Source organism: Acipenser ruthenus, chromosome 10 (genome assembly GCF_902713425.1).
Source record: "Acipenser ruthenus chromosome 10, fAciRut3.2 maternal haplotype, whole genome shotgun sequence".
NCBI classification, from domain to species: domain Eukaryota; kingdom Metazoa; phylum Chordata; class Actinopteri; order Acipenseriformes; family Acipenseridae; genus Acipenser; species Acipenser ruthenus.
In genome coordinates this window covers 17,685,612-17,702,907 of record NC_081198.1, presented here as the reverse complement: position 1 = coordinate 17,702,907, position 17,296 = coordinate 17,685,612, and the positions used below count along the sequence as shown (strand labels likewise).

General features: G+C 38.0%; 1 protein-coding gene across 1 annotated transcript in view; it reads left to right on the top strand.

The window, feature by feature from the left end:
* Positions 1 to 15,085, top strand: part of LOC117411101 (box C/D snoRNA protein 1) — a 28,323-nt gene extending 13,238 nt beyond the window's left edge. Inside the window, exons 6-10 of the mRNA XM_034018212.3 lie at positions 5,651 to 5,719; positions 6,024 to 6,104; positions 9,092 to 9,169; positions 13,006 to 13,130; positions 13,512 to 15,085. Coding sequence (XP_033874103.3) covers positions 5,651 to 5,719; positions 6,024 to 6,104; positions 9,092 to 9,169; positions 13,006 to 13,130; positions 13,512 to 13,660 — 502 coding nt within the window. The 3' untranslated portion in view covers positions 13,661 to 15,085. The remainder of the gene's footprint in view (positions 1 to 5,650; positions 5,720 to 6,023; positions 6,105 to 9,091; positions 9,170 to 13,005; positions 13,131 to 13,511) is intronic.
* Positions 15,086 to 17,296: the final 2,211 nt, after the last annotated feature.

Here is a 17,296-nt window from a genome sequence, read left to right as displayed (position 1 = left end):
GCCAAAGTATCCTGATGAAAATAGACCCATTCATTTTCAGGCTATAAGCTTAAAAAAAACCCCATCAAAATAGAAATCTTTCTGGAACTCGGATCATTGGTCATTTCCAGAATCTATAAACTACAGTACACAAGCTGTCATGCAACCAGTGCTCTGTGTATTTAAAATCATTACCGTGGAACGTAGTTTGCATGACTGTTTTTTTAACTTGATTTACGATTCCTGTATGATTCATAAAAGTTGTGATGTTACACATGGCAACACTGACACTGTTTACTGTTTGGATACTGGTAGTTATGAGAACAGTAGCTAAAGTGCTGGCAGATGGTGTAAAAGACATTTCGAATCCTAGCGAGGAGCACATTGTTTTAATTGGTAAATAGGATTCATATAAAAGGATTGGTCGTTATCCTAATGTTTTGTTTTTTTCCATATGGAATGGATTATCATTTTCTAGAGTGTAAAATAGAACCTAAATCTGTTGATCTGATATCTGCTTGGGTTTTTGGGATGAGGGCCTTGCAGTAGACAGTTGCAGATATTTAACAATTACCTTATCCCAAACAATATCTTTGAGCCTTCACAAAGAAGTCACAACTGAGGTTTGGTTTTTGGTCAAATGTGTCTGTTTCTCTACAAACCGTGATGCTCCTAAATTGCCTTACATAATCTAGTTGCAATATCTACAATTTACGATTCATATGAATGTTGGAGTTTGTTTTTTCTTTTTCTTTCTTTCATGCAGGGAGAGACTGAATCTGTCTCCCTCTGTGTCTGTATCTCTCTCAGTATCTCACTAAAGTTTCCACAAAAAAAATGGTAAATCCTACAGACAAGGAGATGGAATACCTTGACACCTGAAAGGATTTTCCTCAAACCTCCAGCATGTTACATTTCAAAGTGGATACTAATCCACCGCTTTTACGCTGTGTTCTGCCAGATCTGTACTTGTATTACCTTTCAAGTGACTAAGGGCTGTGAGTTTCATTTTTTCTTTCACCTGTCAAATGAGATGCAAAGGCATCCGTTACCTCAGAGTACTTTTGGTGACCCACCTACAGCTGGCTCTAGATGAGACACAGGTGGGCATAATCTGGCACTGCCTATAGAGGGATGCAGATATTCCAAGAAAGAGCATCATTGCCTTCAGAAATCGAGGCACAGATGCAAGAATTGTAAAGGTGTAACAGCAAGGTTTTTATTGTGGTATGTGGTGTTGTGTTTCTTTTTTTAACCACATTATTGCCCACCCCGCACCAGTATTGTATTGCTTAGTTCAACTTTCCTTTCCTAACTTTGTGATGTATTTGAATATATGTAACAGGGCTGAGGCTGGATGCGAACTGACAGCCCCTCGCACTGCAAGCGAGCATCTTAACCACTGAAAAGCTAGACTTCAGACTTCATTCCCTCTCCATATACACCATACCTGTAAAGCAGCACTCTCCTCCATGCTGGTCTGCAGGTCTTAAGCCATTCTGCTCGGTGCTGTACTCCCCCAGTTATTGTTAAATACTGCCTTAAAACAAGATGGCATGGCATTAATAGGGAGTTCTCTTTGGAGCGTGGTTATTGCTCCAAAGAAGAGAAAAAAAGAAGAAAATGGATTCACCCTATAATAACGAGCAACAGGAAACCCTAGGGGAGCACCAGCGTCTTGTGCAAGAGCTGATATATTCTGTTTATATTTATATCATCTCAAATTGTGTTACTGGTAAATAATCTCAACAAAAACATTGTTAAACGAAATTAGAAGTACAGACAGGACTTTTTTTTTTTTTAAATAAACAATACAGTAAATGCAGGAAGATGGTCCTGTCAATGCAGATGTAACGTCAGACAGTGTTTTTACATTATTGGGGGAAAAATACATGTATACTAATATATGATTCACAAAACTGTTTGACAGTTTAATTTCCTGTAAATACAATTATTATTATTATTATTTGTTTATTTAGCAGACGCCTTTATCCAAGGCGACATACAGAGACTAGGGTGTGTGAACTATGCATCAGCTGCAGAGTCACTTACAATTACGTCTCACCCGAAAGACGGAGCACAAGGAGGTTAAGTGACTTGGCTGAGGTGGGATTTGAACCGAGGACCGGTGTCTTGTTTTGTAATTCTGGCTATATTTAATAATGGGCCGTGGCATCTGTTGGCATGCACTTTCTAGAAGCTACACCTGGACATTTAATGAAAACCTGTAGTCAAAACAGTGTGTTTATTTTAACATACCAATAGTGCTTACTTTCAGATTTTTAGGGCTCTGGACTCTTGACCGGAGGGTCGTGGGTTCAATCCCAGGTGGGGGACACTGCTGCTGTACCCTTGAGCAAGGTACTTTACCTAAATTGCTCCAGTAAAAACCTAATTGTATAAATGGGTAATTGTATGTAAAAATAATGTGATATCTTATAACAACTGTAAGTCGCCCTGGATAAGGGTGTATGCTAAGAAATAAATAATAATAATAATTAAAAATAACAAAAATAGCAGCGAATAAACACTATAGTGTGACTAGCCCTTACACTGAATTAAAAGTTTATAAAAAATAAATAAAAAATTAGACAAATATTTTGGTTAAAACTTTATTGCGTCTTATTTGCCCTATCGTGTTGTGACTTGAGAGACTCTTCGTAGTGAAACGTTTGGAGGAGCAGTGCAAATTGTAGTGAATTTTATAGATTGTAGTAAAATGTATTTACTGGAGGAGAAACTCATGATCTTCTACATGTATTTAAAATGCACAGGTCTCCCAATGAGGGGTGGTGCATCAAAGCAAAAGCTGAAAAGATCATTGTTTGCCTTTTAAAGAAGAAAAAAAAACTTAAGCTGTGCCAAGTAAAATAATGTCAGTTCTCATTAAGATTTTTACATTTTTTTATTTTATTTCTGAGGACTTTCGTGCAGCTTTGTATTCTCTTGGGACAGTTTTATTTCATGATGAATTCATCTAGTTGGTTTGGGTTTCTGATAACTGGGTCACTGTACACCCTACTGAAAATTCATTATACTGTGCATTGTATTGCTTTTTAATACAGGATTTTTGAGACAAGAATGTTTACATTATGTACTATATTTTATTTATTTATTTATTTATTTATTTATTGCATTTATATAGTGCTTTTTATACAAAAGTATCGCAAAGCACTTTACTGTACATAGCAGAAAAGAGAATAAACCACAATACATTTGTATAGCATGTCACACATACAACTGCCATAATCAGACCATTTAAATAACAGTATACACATAATAATACAAAAGCAGCAATTTTAAAGTTACATTAAAACCCACCAAGATAAGAAAGCAATTTTATAAAAGTGCGTTTTTAGTCTTGACTTGAAAACTGTAACGGTCCCAGCTTCCCTGACAAACGAAGACCGAGCATTCCATAATTAAGAAGCTCTACAAGAAAAAGCCCTACCTCCCATGTTGCTTTTGTTGATCCTGTGATCTCAGAGTGCGGTTTGGAAGATACAGGGTCAATAACTAGGTGCTAATCCATTCAGGGCCTTGTAAGTTAACAGCAAAATCTTAAAATCAATTCTATACTGCACAGGGAGCCAGTGTAAAGAGGCCAAATGGGTAATATGTTCACTTTTCCTGGTTTTAGTCAGAATTCTAGCGGTGGTATTCTGAACAAGCTGCAAGTTTTGGGACACCAGAAAAAAGTGTATTACAATAATCAATTCTAGATTAAACAAAGACATGCATTCATCTCTCGGCATCAGCTACGGAAATAATTGGTCTAAGTTTGGCTATATTTCTCAAATGGTAAAAAGATACTTTAGTAACTTCCCTAATGTGAGTCTTAACTGAGATCAGGATCAAAGATCCTCCATAACCTGAGTTGTGCACCACTGGTCTACAGTATCAAAGGCATCATTAGATCAAGAAGAAATAAAGGGTACTTAAGGACCTTTTTATTTTATTGTTACGTGTTCCCATGTGTTGCTACAACTCTTTACGTAAGGTGTGTGTATTGTTTGTTTATTTATTTGTTTATTTATTTATTTTTACATTTTGACCACTTTAACTTTTAAATTGCATTCCCTGCCTCAAGATGGCTTGCATGGACCTCTCAAATACATTTCCCATCATCCTCCCGCTCACATAGATGGATTTACCAGTGAGCAGGAGGTTGAGGTTGAGGTTTTGGTAGTTTCAAATGTTTCACTGTAACAAAGAAATCATAAGTTCCACACGTAAGTTCATAACCACTCAGCTCCAAGCTAGTGCCACTGGAAACACACCCTGTCACTTTTTTTACTCTAGACCTAGCCCCAGACAATGCAATGAAGAATAACACCAGTTAGATTAGGACTTTGTGGTACTTTAGCCTCACCAAAGTGGCCATAAGCAATGCTTGAATGCATGACAAATGCAACTTCAAAATTCCATGGATACCAAAATGTTTAGCTTGATTCTCGTAGATCTTATCAACGTCTATCCACAAATATCTTTGTGTGTTTTTTTGGAGAGGGTTAATGACCAGTGGGGGCGGACTTGAAACCAAAAGTGTTTCACAAAATTTTAAAGCGTGGTCCCTATGATTCTTACAGCAATACTAACATTTTAGTACTCTCATCCCCTACATCCCCTACAAGGTAAAGGGTTGGGATGAAGTTCGAATAAAACTCGTCACTTACCCCTCGTTTGGCAACTTGCCAAAAGTGAGTTAGGTGCTCCTGGTATTTTTTTTCTCGAAAGCCCTATTCATTACTAGTCGAACAAGGTGCTACACATGATGGTAGCATGGTAGAATGCCAAAATGCCCTTTTTCTGGTTGAGTTGACGTGGAATGACCCTATAATATTCAGAGTTCTGCATGATTTTCAATGGTTTTTTGGGGGGGTTTTTGTCTACCTGGTAGCACATACAGTAGCTCCTTCATATCTTTAGCCAGCTGGACTTGGATGTGACAGCATATCACCCCACACCGGGACAAGTCAAATTAACTAATTACAAACTAAATAATAGTTTAGGCAGTCTTGCAGAAAAAAGAACAAAAAAAGAAACACTTAGCCATCTGAATAACCTCAGGCTGTTTTTGTCAAGAAACATAATTATGTTATAGAAAATTACCTTCCCTGCACAGTAAGCTTATTTCACCTTAATCTAATTGTTGGCGTGAGGGAGTAGCTTTCCAAGTATAATTCAAACTATTAAAGTGCAGAGGCCCACACAGTTTTACATATTTCAAAAGGTTGTTGCCTTTAGTCCATGCTGAAGAATATCAGCTTACAGCAGAGCTACCCGCTTGTGACTCATCCAGTCCAGGACCTTATTCCAACCATGTCTTTCTATTCAATTGAACCATCCAGAGCCTGGTTCTGACTTCAAGGACCTGGTTGGGAAAGACTGAAAGCTCTATGAATGAGTTCCACTGGCTTTGCTTCTATATCTATGGAGGTGTCCTGTAAAACATTATTTGTACTGCATGTCTGTTTGGATCACAGAGGGGGTTTGAGGTAGGGAGGAACAGCTGCAACTACCTTTGCCAAATGTAAGCAAGCAAACTGGTCAATAAGGTCTGCTTTCTGAAAAAGAATACTGTAGCCTTGAAATTGTGTTTTAGTGTACAGTTGAGCATGATTGTGGGACCTTATGAGCTTTTAACTACCACTTCTCTTTTATCATCTAGGGACAATAAGTTCTTCTGGCATCTGAAGCTGATTTTTCCACAAAGCCACACCGAATATGTAGCAAGGAGGTAAGCAGTATTAATAATCTTTAGAGAAAAGACAAGTGAAAAAATAACATTTGGGGCGCATCAGCCTTAATCTTAATGAACAATAATACATGGAAATCCCAAGGTCATATTTTTTTTTTTTTTTAAATGATTTATATGTAGATGAAGGCCTCGCTGGTGGAGTCCATGTGCAGTTTATTTGTTTTGTCTTGGAGCTGTTCTTTATCATTAATCAGAGGCTTGTGTGACTAATTGTTAAGGATTGTTTCTTGGTGCTGTTAAGTTCCATCGTTCTTTTAAAAAAAAAAATTTGTGTTCCTTTTAGGGTACCTGATGACAGAACACTTGATGAGATCCTAAACTTGTATATCCATCCAACGGAATCTGATCCCACAATTCGTCAGAAGTAAAAAGCTGTTTAAGTTGTGCAATAGGGGTATTTTGTTAAGATTTTAAACACATTTGCAGCGCATCCAAAATACGTATGTAAAAAATTAGTTGGGGGGGGGGGGGGGGGGGGGTCTCACTATGTAATTTTTATACAATGTCTTATTCATGCAAATATACATGTGTTTATTCTGGGGTGACAGGGTGGGTTTAACATTTTCACACTATGTTTAATAAGTTATTGAAAGTGCTGCAAGCAATTCCAAAATTAACTAATTGTACCCTCATAGGTATTTAATTTAAAAACAGTAAGTAGTGATTGTGCAAGTGCTGCACAAATATGGTAGTCGCTGTGCAAGTAAATTGTTCGTAACTGCGTAAAACCTTTCTGCACTAGTTCCCTTTTGTGAAGTCAACAAGGTGCAATTTTAGCTTGTCAAGAGTCCCAGTGTGCTTGTACAAGAATATATAATTTGTTTGCGATATATAATTTGTATTGTGTTCATTAAGGTTTTAAGAATTGAAACCTAATCTAATGCGTCATGTCAAATTTAGTTTTTTAAACGCTGCGCCTTTAACATTACAAAGTGACCCGCTGCAGTCCTAACCTCGTTTGATCAAAGCTTTTTCTCTGCCTGATGCCTGAATGAAAGCCATTGGGCATTGGATCTTTCAGCACTTCTGCAAATGAGATCATATTTTAAAAGGTCAGGTTGGAGAGGTTTAAGAGCCTTTGAACTGCAAAGTAGAATGAGTTTTATTGATTAAATAAATTCCTGTTTATTGTGACAGCCAGACCTAGGGAGAGAGAGCGGAACAAAAGATGCTTGTAATCAAGATAACAGTGCTCTAAGTATGAATGCACCTGCGCGTGTTACATACTCTGCTACATTTGTGCACTCTTAATCTTTTTTGACATGGTAATCATTTTTTCATGGATCGCAAAAGGCAGTTGCGATTAAGGTGCCGTTTTTTTCGTGGAATTTGAGCTGCCAATTGCTATGAATTGTCAGGGTTGTAATTTAATTAGGTGCCTGCCTTCAACATTAAAAAAAATCTGTCATGAATCCATCTGTCATTGTAGACTGAAGCTCCATCAGAGTTCCTATGGCAAAGCAAGCAGCATAGGCTGCTAGTGTACCTAAATTCAATATTAAATTGTTTGTTTTTTTAAAAACAGGGTTGCTCACCTTGTAGAAGCACAGCCACTTAGTGCGCAGGGTGAGTCATACAGCGCAAGTTCGTGTCTTGGCTGTGCGAAGTAGGCCAGTCTTCATAAGGGACTCCGAAGGGAGCGTCGCATTGGCTCTGGCGCTCCTGTGGGTTAGGGAGGTAAAGCCTGCAGGGACTGTTTCTCCTCATCGCTCTACAGAGAACCCTACTGTCCAGATGCCCAGTGTGCTCAGAGCGGATACTTGCAGGGCTGACCTTTGTCCTCCAAAGGTTGGTAGCTCGCTGACATCCACTCTCGAGTTCCTGGTTGAAAAAGGTAGCTGGCTTGGTCGTGGGATCGGTGGACGCCCACAGAATCTTCGGGTCTCCTGAGCCATGTGGGGAATTGATGCGATTGGACATTTAAGAAAATCCTTAATTTTAGGTATTGCTTACCTGTGATTGTTGGCAGGGATAGGTTTAACCCCATCCCTGACAAACTTACACTTATTTACACTGGCAGAGCTTTCTGCCACAAGTACATCAATGTCCACATTTCCCGAGCTGTAATAATATGAATGTGAATTAGAGCATTTGAAAAGATTGTCAGTACGCCTCGCCTTTGACGTAAACACGTGAATTCTCTGAAGTGTGTTTCTGTCTTCAAAAGAATGTAAAAGTACATATTTGTTCCTATTTTTAATATTTAAATGGTGATGGTATTTAACCCTTTGCAGTCCATTTATTAAGTGCGTGTCAGGCGCGTCGGGTCCAATTTATTTTCACACGCGCAGTTAATTTTAGACGCGCTGTTTGAAAGTATTTTTTCCACAGTCAAACGGGTTTAAAAGGCCCTGCATATCAACAAAGCACTCACTAGGCTTCTCCAGCCCCGCCCCACCCTTTCGTTTGCTATCGCTTTCACATATGCTAAGAAATAAATAATAATATAATAAATAATAAAATAATAAATAGTTGTACATACCGATCAATCATCTCCTGATCACTCGTTTTATTACCAAATTCCTCAATAATGCGATCCAAGTTATTATTTTATTACTTTAACATCTCAAAAAAGCTCTGCAAATGTCCGTGATATTCTCTGTGCGCTGATTCAGTAACAGCCAGCTTGTTTCCTTATGACTGCCCCTATCTGATGCCAGGGGCAAGTATGACTATTCATGAGGTACGCCCTTTTATTTATTTATTTATGTCTCGGCTCCTGTCGCTCCCACTCGGCCATTGAATGGTTTTCTCGACTTTTTTTTGGAGAAAAAACGACTAGAAACCCGTTTTTTGCGTTTTTTTGATGATGTCGGACAGGGTCCGACATTGGACCGGATAGGAATAATTGCAATGTCGGACCAGGGCCGACATAGGACCGCAAAGGGTTAAGTGTTATAGACACCCTTGGGGAAGCGGATTATCCTACAGAATGTATATAACATATATTTCTACTCGTAGACTTCTGTGCCAGTGCAGCAAACTGATTTAAAAGCACTCCTCCTCCTCCTCCTCCTCCTCCTCCTTTTCTTCGCTTAGTTAGTTCTTCTTTCTAGACCGTAATCTCAGGTTTGCAATGTGATATTGGCTGTTGGAGTGAGAATCATTTGCTTTAGTAGCTGGCTGATCTATTTTAGTTCAGGTTTTAATTGTTAGCAAGCCCAAAATTCTGACCTAGTCTATTTCATTTCTGACATGGGGGTTATTCTGTGGTTATTTTCCAAAAATGATGTATTTTGTTGCATATAACTACTACATTACTAGACAATTGAACCGTCGATTTCAAGGTGATTTGAAACGTCTCTTGAAAACGTCTCTATGACTGCTGATACTTTGCAAATTGTCTTTCAGGTTGAAGGTGTATGTTCTGTCCTCTTGCACACAAAAGATCTTCATGAAAGTGGAAAACAGGAAGTCAAACTCACTCAGGTAAGAGCATGTGTTGCATACCTCAACTGTATGGAAAGATATAATTTATATCTCCATCACAGAACATCACAGAAAACCTACAGAAGTCTCCATTACCCCAAGTATCATTTATTTGCTGTGTAACTTTCTAGTGGTTAGGTTTTTAAGTTGTTTGGTCTGAAATGCCCCTTTTCCACTGGCTACTTTTTTTTCCCCTATTGAGCCATACGGATTGTTTTCCACAGGATAATTTGTCATGCTGATTGAGAACCAAACTGTGAAACACTGGCCTCACAACACATCTGAATCTGGCTGTGAGCCAAGCAGGGCCAGCGGCAGGGTTAATGATTTTCATTATTACGTTGCGTCAGTCTTGAAAAGTACAGCCTTGGGACACTGAGGAAGCTCAGTTGTATTCAGTAATATATATATAAAGAACAAAAACGAAGAAAAACTCAACCATAACCTCTGGATCCGCCATTCTCAACTGAAATTATTATTTTATTATTATTATTATTTGTTTATTTAGCAGACGGAGCACAAGGAGGTGAAGTGACTTGCTCAGGGTCACACAATGAGTCAGTGGTTGAGGTGGGATTTGAACCGGGGACCTTCAGGTTACAAGCCCGTTTCTTTAACCACTCGACCACACAGCCTGCTTTCAGCGATGTGCTATTAACAGCGCCTCTTAATAGCACATCGTCTACACGCGACTTGACACATTGTGTGTGATGAAAAACAACCAGGCTCCTCCTAAGCTCGGTTGTACAGTGGAAAAGAGGTGTAAGTGTGGAGTATTTCAGGTTTTATTACCACTTGATTAAATGCTTATAAGCAGTCAAACAGATTTAGGTTGCTCATACTCTGATGTGAAGCTCTTACTAAATAGTTCTGTTCCATCTGTTTTAAGGTAGAATCAGTCTGTTGTAATATGTATTTCTCACTGATGATAACCTCTTAATTACCTGCACCAAGTCAAGCAGTGAGCAGGCCAAGTTTCATAGGACAGTGATTTTCATCATCAGAAAATTGACATAATTGATTAAAGATGCCCCAACTACATCTGTCATCATGTCTGTTTATAGTCTTGCTTTTTCACCGTAGCCAAATACTATAACCGGCAAATCGTATCTTAATAAGGAAATGCCAACTCTTTTCATTCCGTTTTTCACCAATAGAACAACTATTTCAAAATAGTATCTGGTTGTTAACAGGATTAAATATATAAATAAATAAATATATAAAAATAGAAATGTTCAGATTTTAAATGCGATATTTATTGTAAACCCTTGGTCTGATCAGCACTGAGCAGCTTTACAGCAACAATGGCTGAGATGGTCCTTCTAGAGCTTGACCTAAAGTACTTTATTGTACTGTTTTCTAAGTAGCTTGAGCATGGCAACAAACAAAAATGAGAAGCAGATACAATGGGAAAAAAACTGTTCTGCAGGTTGGACCATTCTAACAGCCACAGCCACATCGGTTCTCTGAAGGCTGTTCCAGAACAGGTGTTGTACAGTAAAAATGAACCCTTTCACTGCCGCATAGTTTTAACCTCTGGCCATGACATGTCCCTTTTACTTAATGTTTACAAACTATTTGATGTGACATTACCCTTCTGCTCCCCAGGGCTACTTTGTTTTTCGAACACTGAAGAAAAAAAAATGCAGCTTTAATGTTTTAAATGTGGATCGTTAATAGTAGTGGGCATTTTAAATGTTCTGGTTGCGAGAGGTGAGTTAGAAAAATAAACAAAAGTACACTGTGATTGCTTATTGATCTAGTAAATGTCTCTCTCATTCAAGGTCCTTTCACATAGTGGTAAATACCAGGAAATGTCGTTTTTAACTGACTGTACAAAGCCTCTTTGTGTAACATGTATTATGTGAATTTTGCTGCAGCTTGAAAACACGTAATGCAAAACCAAAAGCCAAACAGATTCTTAATCCCATAATAAAAAATTTATGCCAGATTAGCAAACAAACAAAGCGAGGTGTTTAACTAACCTATTCAAAGGGAGATGAAATTGCTTCCCCCGGGAAGACTGTGTAACTGAGAAATAAGTGAAATGCTCATTTTACAGTTAGTTAATCGCCCCCTTTTACCCTCATTATAAGGCTGTGTTGCGAGCCAAGCAGTTTTGCTTATTTTAACAAGGTGTTTATTATGGATGTGTTCTTAACAGGATTCAGTGCAGCCTGTAGCCAAGGAAGAGTGACCTCATATCAGAAGCACAGTTACTTAACTCATAATGAGGGTGCGGTGCGTGTCTCAACTGGGGACAAAGCTGGAGCCTCTTAAAATTCAGCACTTTTATTGAGACCCTTTAGGGATCGGGGTAGTATGCACATTTTTTTGTTTTATATTCTCTAAAAAATATAAAATTATAAAACGAAGGAGTCCATTCAAATCTTAATTTAAATATTGTTCTTAATGCTTGTGGTAGGCAGGACCACACATACCAGCTTTGTTGATTTTGTTACAAAATGTCAGCGGCTCATCAAATAAAAACAAACGCCTTTAAACGCTATTTGTCAGTAAATGAATGACCACGCTGACTTGCAAAACCTCTTCAAACGAACAATTTTTAAATGACAAATAATGGCAGGATGTTACTGTATTTGAAGGCTGTGGATAAAACGTTTTGAATCCGACATGTTAAATGACATTTGCTTAGTACTGAGGCTGTTGGAGAACAAACACTGCAAGTGTTCTTTAGGTTTACCGAGAGAAGTAGTCATACATACCTGTGGTGTTTACCCTTCTAATCCCTTGCTATTACCCCAAACACAGGCTTGGAATACTCTTTCCTAAAACCAATCTGCTAGTTTGATGTATGTTTTTTTAAAGCATTGCCCAGAGTTTCATATGTTTACCAGATCACTGTAGAGCTCTTTATTTGCACAAAAAAAAAAAAAACAGAAATAAATATATTTGTTGCATTTGCAATTAAGTAGAACACAATATATATAACAGATGTCTGCAAAACAACTGAGTGCCAACTGAGTGAATATCATGGCCAAGGTTCAAATAAATTTGCAAAGCATGATGTATGGTGTTTGAAACTTTCACTACTCTTTTTATTTACTTTAATATAAAAAACATTTTTTAAAAATCTACAAAAACATGGCATTGCTTTTAACGTAAATGCATAAAATGTGCTTATTTTTGTTTAGCCTTTTGAGTTATTGTGGCCTGCCATTGCCAGATAGGCTGCCTGCCTTGTGTCACAGATGAAGAGGAATACATGTGCACTAGCCAAGAGAGCAAAGAGAAGTGCCTATTCTTAAATGTACTCCCATCACAGGAAATGCCATGGCAATTGCTATTTGTGCCTGGAAGCATGATCTATGCAGCGATTTAAAAACATTTGTTCAACTCTTCAATAGATGTCTTGAGGGACATAAACCTCTGATAGTGTCAAGCTCCAAAGCCATTACAACTAATGTTTTCACAGTCACACTGTACACACACCTTGTTACAGGCAACCAAGTGTTCTACACCTCACAACTGCTCTTAAAGAGCCACGGCGACATCCGTGCCTACACAGGTTGATTGTTAGCAACAGACAGGCAAACCATGTGTAGCTATGTTCTTCTACTCTGAATGACTTGCCAAATAAAATGTCTGTCTTGTATGCACAAGTGTATGAGTCAAATTTTCCATTATCTGGAGGACCACTTGTTCTAAAATCTTGTGCAAACAGTGGGTGTTGAGCATGGTACTGTAGGCGATACAGTACTTTTTCATGATAGCTATATACAGTATTTGTATTCACATACCTGGTGGTATTTGTTTTTTGAACCAGTATGGGGCACAACTCTCTGTAAAAACATTTTATTCCTGATTTTATAAAGGTATTATGAGCTGGATTCCAAGAAGAGCCTTCTTGAGAACCTGAAGAACAAGACTGTAATTGAGTACCCAGTGCTTCATATAGTACTCGAAGATCACTTCCATCAGTATGTGGGTCTTGGACAAGGTCAATAGATTTTTTTGCCTTTTTATCAATATTTTAGGGGGTTAAAACTAATGGTGTGCAACCCACAAAAAAATGTATATGAAATAAAAAAATTAAAAAAACACTCAGCTCAGCTCAGCATTAGGTCTCTCTTGAAAGCATTAAATCATGTCTAAAATGGGATCAAGGGGCTGTTTATCATCTAACTTGGCTTTCATGTCGGTTCAAAGGAAATAATTCTGTTTGACTGTTAAACTTGTCAAATCAAAGTCAAAACACTGATTAAAAAATGCGATCAATGACTTATTTGACATGTTACCATATTGAATCCCCTACTTCTTACAACTTCTGGGTAATGATTGTCTTAATGTGACTTTTTTCTTAACTGTTTACATGTTTTAGCAGAGACCAAAGAAGGGAATGAAGAATCCTCAGCAGGTATTCCAGTTAAAGAGTCAGAGGAGCAGGAAGAAGGGGAAATCCAGGATGATACTGATGGAGTTAAGGCTATCGGACAGCAGTATGTGATACAAACTTTAAATCCAGAATGAATTGCAAAGTTCTTGCTACTTTCTAATGTCACTGGCACCCCCCCCCCCCCACCCCGCTTTTTTGTTAAATGATGCCTTCAAAGAACCTCCATTTTTACGTAAACAGTGTATATGTTTTATTATGGTATTTCAACAGTGGCTGTTTTGAAAAGAAAACGTGTTGTGCACTTTTTATTTCTGCACTGCCATTGTTAATCTCCATGTTTTATTTTTATTAATTTGTCACAAGGAGAAGCATTACCTGATAGCACAGTGTACTTTGGCACTTGGGTAAAAGCGAATTATTTGCTTTCAATGAGATGTGATGAATGTGGTTGTTTTATGTCATCTATATCTCTACAGATGAGAGGCTGATTACATAATGAACTTTGAGATGTCTGTGGTTTCCCAAGTGTATTAATATGCACTCATGCATTTGGTTCTGTCAAGATTCATACTGTGGTTTTCAATCAATATCTTCGACAAAGTTTGTACAGAGGAGAATGCAATACTAAATACATTTTATTGAGTACAGGGAATGTTTGTATAAAAGCCTTGTGCATAACAGTTGAACATTTGACCTATGTACTTCTGTATCCTTACTGAGTCGATGTGTTTTATTTTTTTTTATTGAACCATTTTGTGTAGAAAACAATGGAACTTGTCAGGTAGCACCACTAAATTGCTGGGATAAGGCTGTCCTAGCAAGTCTATGGGGGCCTATAACAGAGCCGCTGTGATGCAAGATGTTCAACATACCACTCTTTTTTTTTTTTTATTACCCCATGTTACAACTGTTAGTTTGCACATTTTTGCATTTTCCCTTCATCCAGAATGTGTTTTAAGTGGCTTTTGAATCAACCTGTGCATTGCATACACTATAAACTGTTTGCAGTGGAGTTGCACGTTGAGATGTCTGGATATGAGTTTCACTGTGACCAGAGCCATACAGATGTGTCTCCAGGAAGACTGCATGGACACAGGACACTCAGGAACACCCAGAGAACTCCCAAAAAGAACTGCGACTGATGGATGTGACCAGGCGGAGCAGAGAGCACCTGACAATAGGAGTCCTGCACAAAGCTGTACATGACCCACTGCAGCACACACTGTCCTTCCAGGGGGCTCCTTCTGGAGTCTGTACGTGTGCACCTCTGTTCACGCATTCATTTTACATTTTAAATTAGTATTCTCTTTGTGAGGTGAAACCAACCATACGAGGAATATAAAAACAAAATTCCATGGAAAAAACAACTTGTCTTTTTACATTGTTCTGTTTTATTTTTTTCTGAAATGCATTTTTTCATCTAATCAAAACCAGGTATCTTTTGGTCTGCCTTTGCCAAAAAAGATGAAAAGATCTACGATTTAGTGGGGTTTGGAGATTCAAAGGTTTTTGTACTCTTGCAAGCTAAATGCAAAAGAAAATTAAAAGTGGACCTTGTGGATCTGTTTCTGATATTTTGTTGTTTTCCATAAAATATGAATAACTACTGGCATTGTTTGTTTTCCTACAGTAAAACCTGTATTAAGTCGCTTGAATTAAGCAGTCGTCTGCTCTTGCCAGTAAAACCCAGGCCAAATACAAGTAAATGATGGAGGCTTTTTGAATAAGCAGCCACAAATGTCCATTAAGTGACTCCATAGTTGTGTACTGTATTATTTTGGTGTTTGATTTTGAACACACACTTCCCCTGGGAACGGTATGTTAACCAGCCAGCAACAAACCTTTGGGAGCTGGCATTTCAGGCTCTACAGTAACATATATTGATATATGGGTCCTGTGTATTACCTGTGTATGTACTGTATGTAAGTTCAAGCAAAACAGCTGGAAGGCATTTGGCAGCCTTTACATCTGGCTTCTTTTAGGTACATTTTTATATAGCTGCATATCACTGAAGTAAAAGCTGTTTTTCTATTTAAGTAAATGGACTTTTAACGGATGGCTCTGAAGGCAAACCATTTAGATAATACAAAAAATGTGTCGATATTCCCCATCCGATTTTTACTTTTTTTTTTTTTTTTTTTTTAATAAGACGTTTGAGATCTATACAATGCAAATCTAGACAAGTGTTAAGAGATCTGCTTTGGTAATAAATAAATAAAGACTTTAGCCCAGATTTAGAAATATTGCAACTCTGCATCCCTTGGAATTCCAAGCGAGAGGGTCCTGAAAATAGTCAGCATTTCAAATTAAGTTGATCCCCTTTTATTTGTACTTTGCCTCCTGAACCAAGGTTCGAGCATGCCCTTTACTGCTGTGAGTAGCTGAACCACCTATTCGTATCACAGAGTGATGAAGTATAGGGGCAAAGAGGTTTTAAGAAGGAGGAAGCTTGAGACCCATTATTTTTAAATCATGGAAGACTATATAGCAAACAGACACCAGGGATATATACTGAGTATCAAAAGAAACTTACCACTATTATAACACATTTATTTTTGAAAAAAATAAGATCTATAAATGATGGACATTGACAAAATGTTTTTGGTTTCTTTTTAATCACTCAAATCATTCATCCTTGACCATGACACGCTTGCGTGACTGACTGAAGCATATGCACGTTATCATTTACTTAGTGAGACAGTTGATTGGACACTGGATATGGAGTGGTTTCAGCTGTTGAAGTGTAAGCTTGAATAAAAGCAATAAAGAAAATCACAGGAAAAAAAAAAATATGCCACACCTGTCAAGAGAGCAGCGCCTTCGTGCAATCAGCATGTTGGAGGCTAGATTAGGGTAATGTACTGTGGCTCACCGTCTTAGGTGCTCGCACCTTTCAAACCTGGCGAGCTGGTATAACCAGGCACACTCTGTCAATGACAGGCCACAAACTGGGAGACCAAGAGTCATAACACCTGCCCAAGATCGACAGATCATTTTGCACCATCTTCGTGATGCCAAGTGTTAATCAGCACAATAAAAAGTCACTGCACCTGCTCTAAAACAGAGTTTGTCATTTTTCGATCACATCTAGTGAATTTTATCCAAATATAAGTGATACGTTTCTTTTGATGCTCAAATATAAGTGATTCATTTCTTTTGATGCTCAAATATAAGTGATATGTTTCTTTTGATGCTCAGTATATATAAAAGTAGTTGTGATGTCTTAGTATATATGTTAGGACACCAACCCGAAATACGCCCCCACTAGATCGGGTCAACCACGTTGGGTTGAGGTTAATTAAAATGTTTGAACCCTGAATCTTTTTATGTTTGAGGTGGGGTTGTCTTTCAAATGACCCCATTGCGATACAGAACATTCACTTAACCCGAGCCCGATCTGAAGAAGATCACCCGAAAACACAAGCAGTGAGCAGCAATGTCACAGTATGCGTCGGTCTTCCTATTAAAGCTACAGTACCACATTAGCTGCACAGTACACAACAGACAGCGTACCATCATTTTTGCTGTATTCAGAATATAATAACACATCAAATAGCAACCAAAGTATTCTACATTTGTGTAATTCTAACATAATATTAATAAAATAATCTGAATAGTGCCAGTGGTCCAGAATGCTACTGCAAGAATACTGGCGGGTAGAAAACAGTCTGTCTTGGAAACTTTGCATTGGATACCTTTCAAATATCAGGTTAGTTTTATGATTCTTCTGTTGGACCTTAAAGACTGGGGAACTGGTCCTAAATAATTAT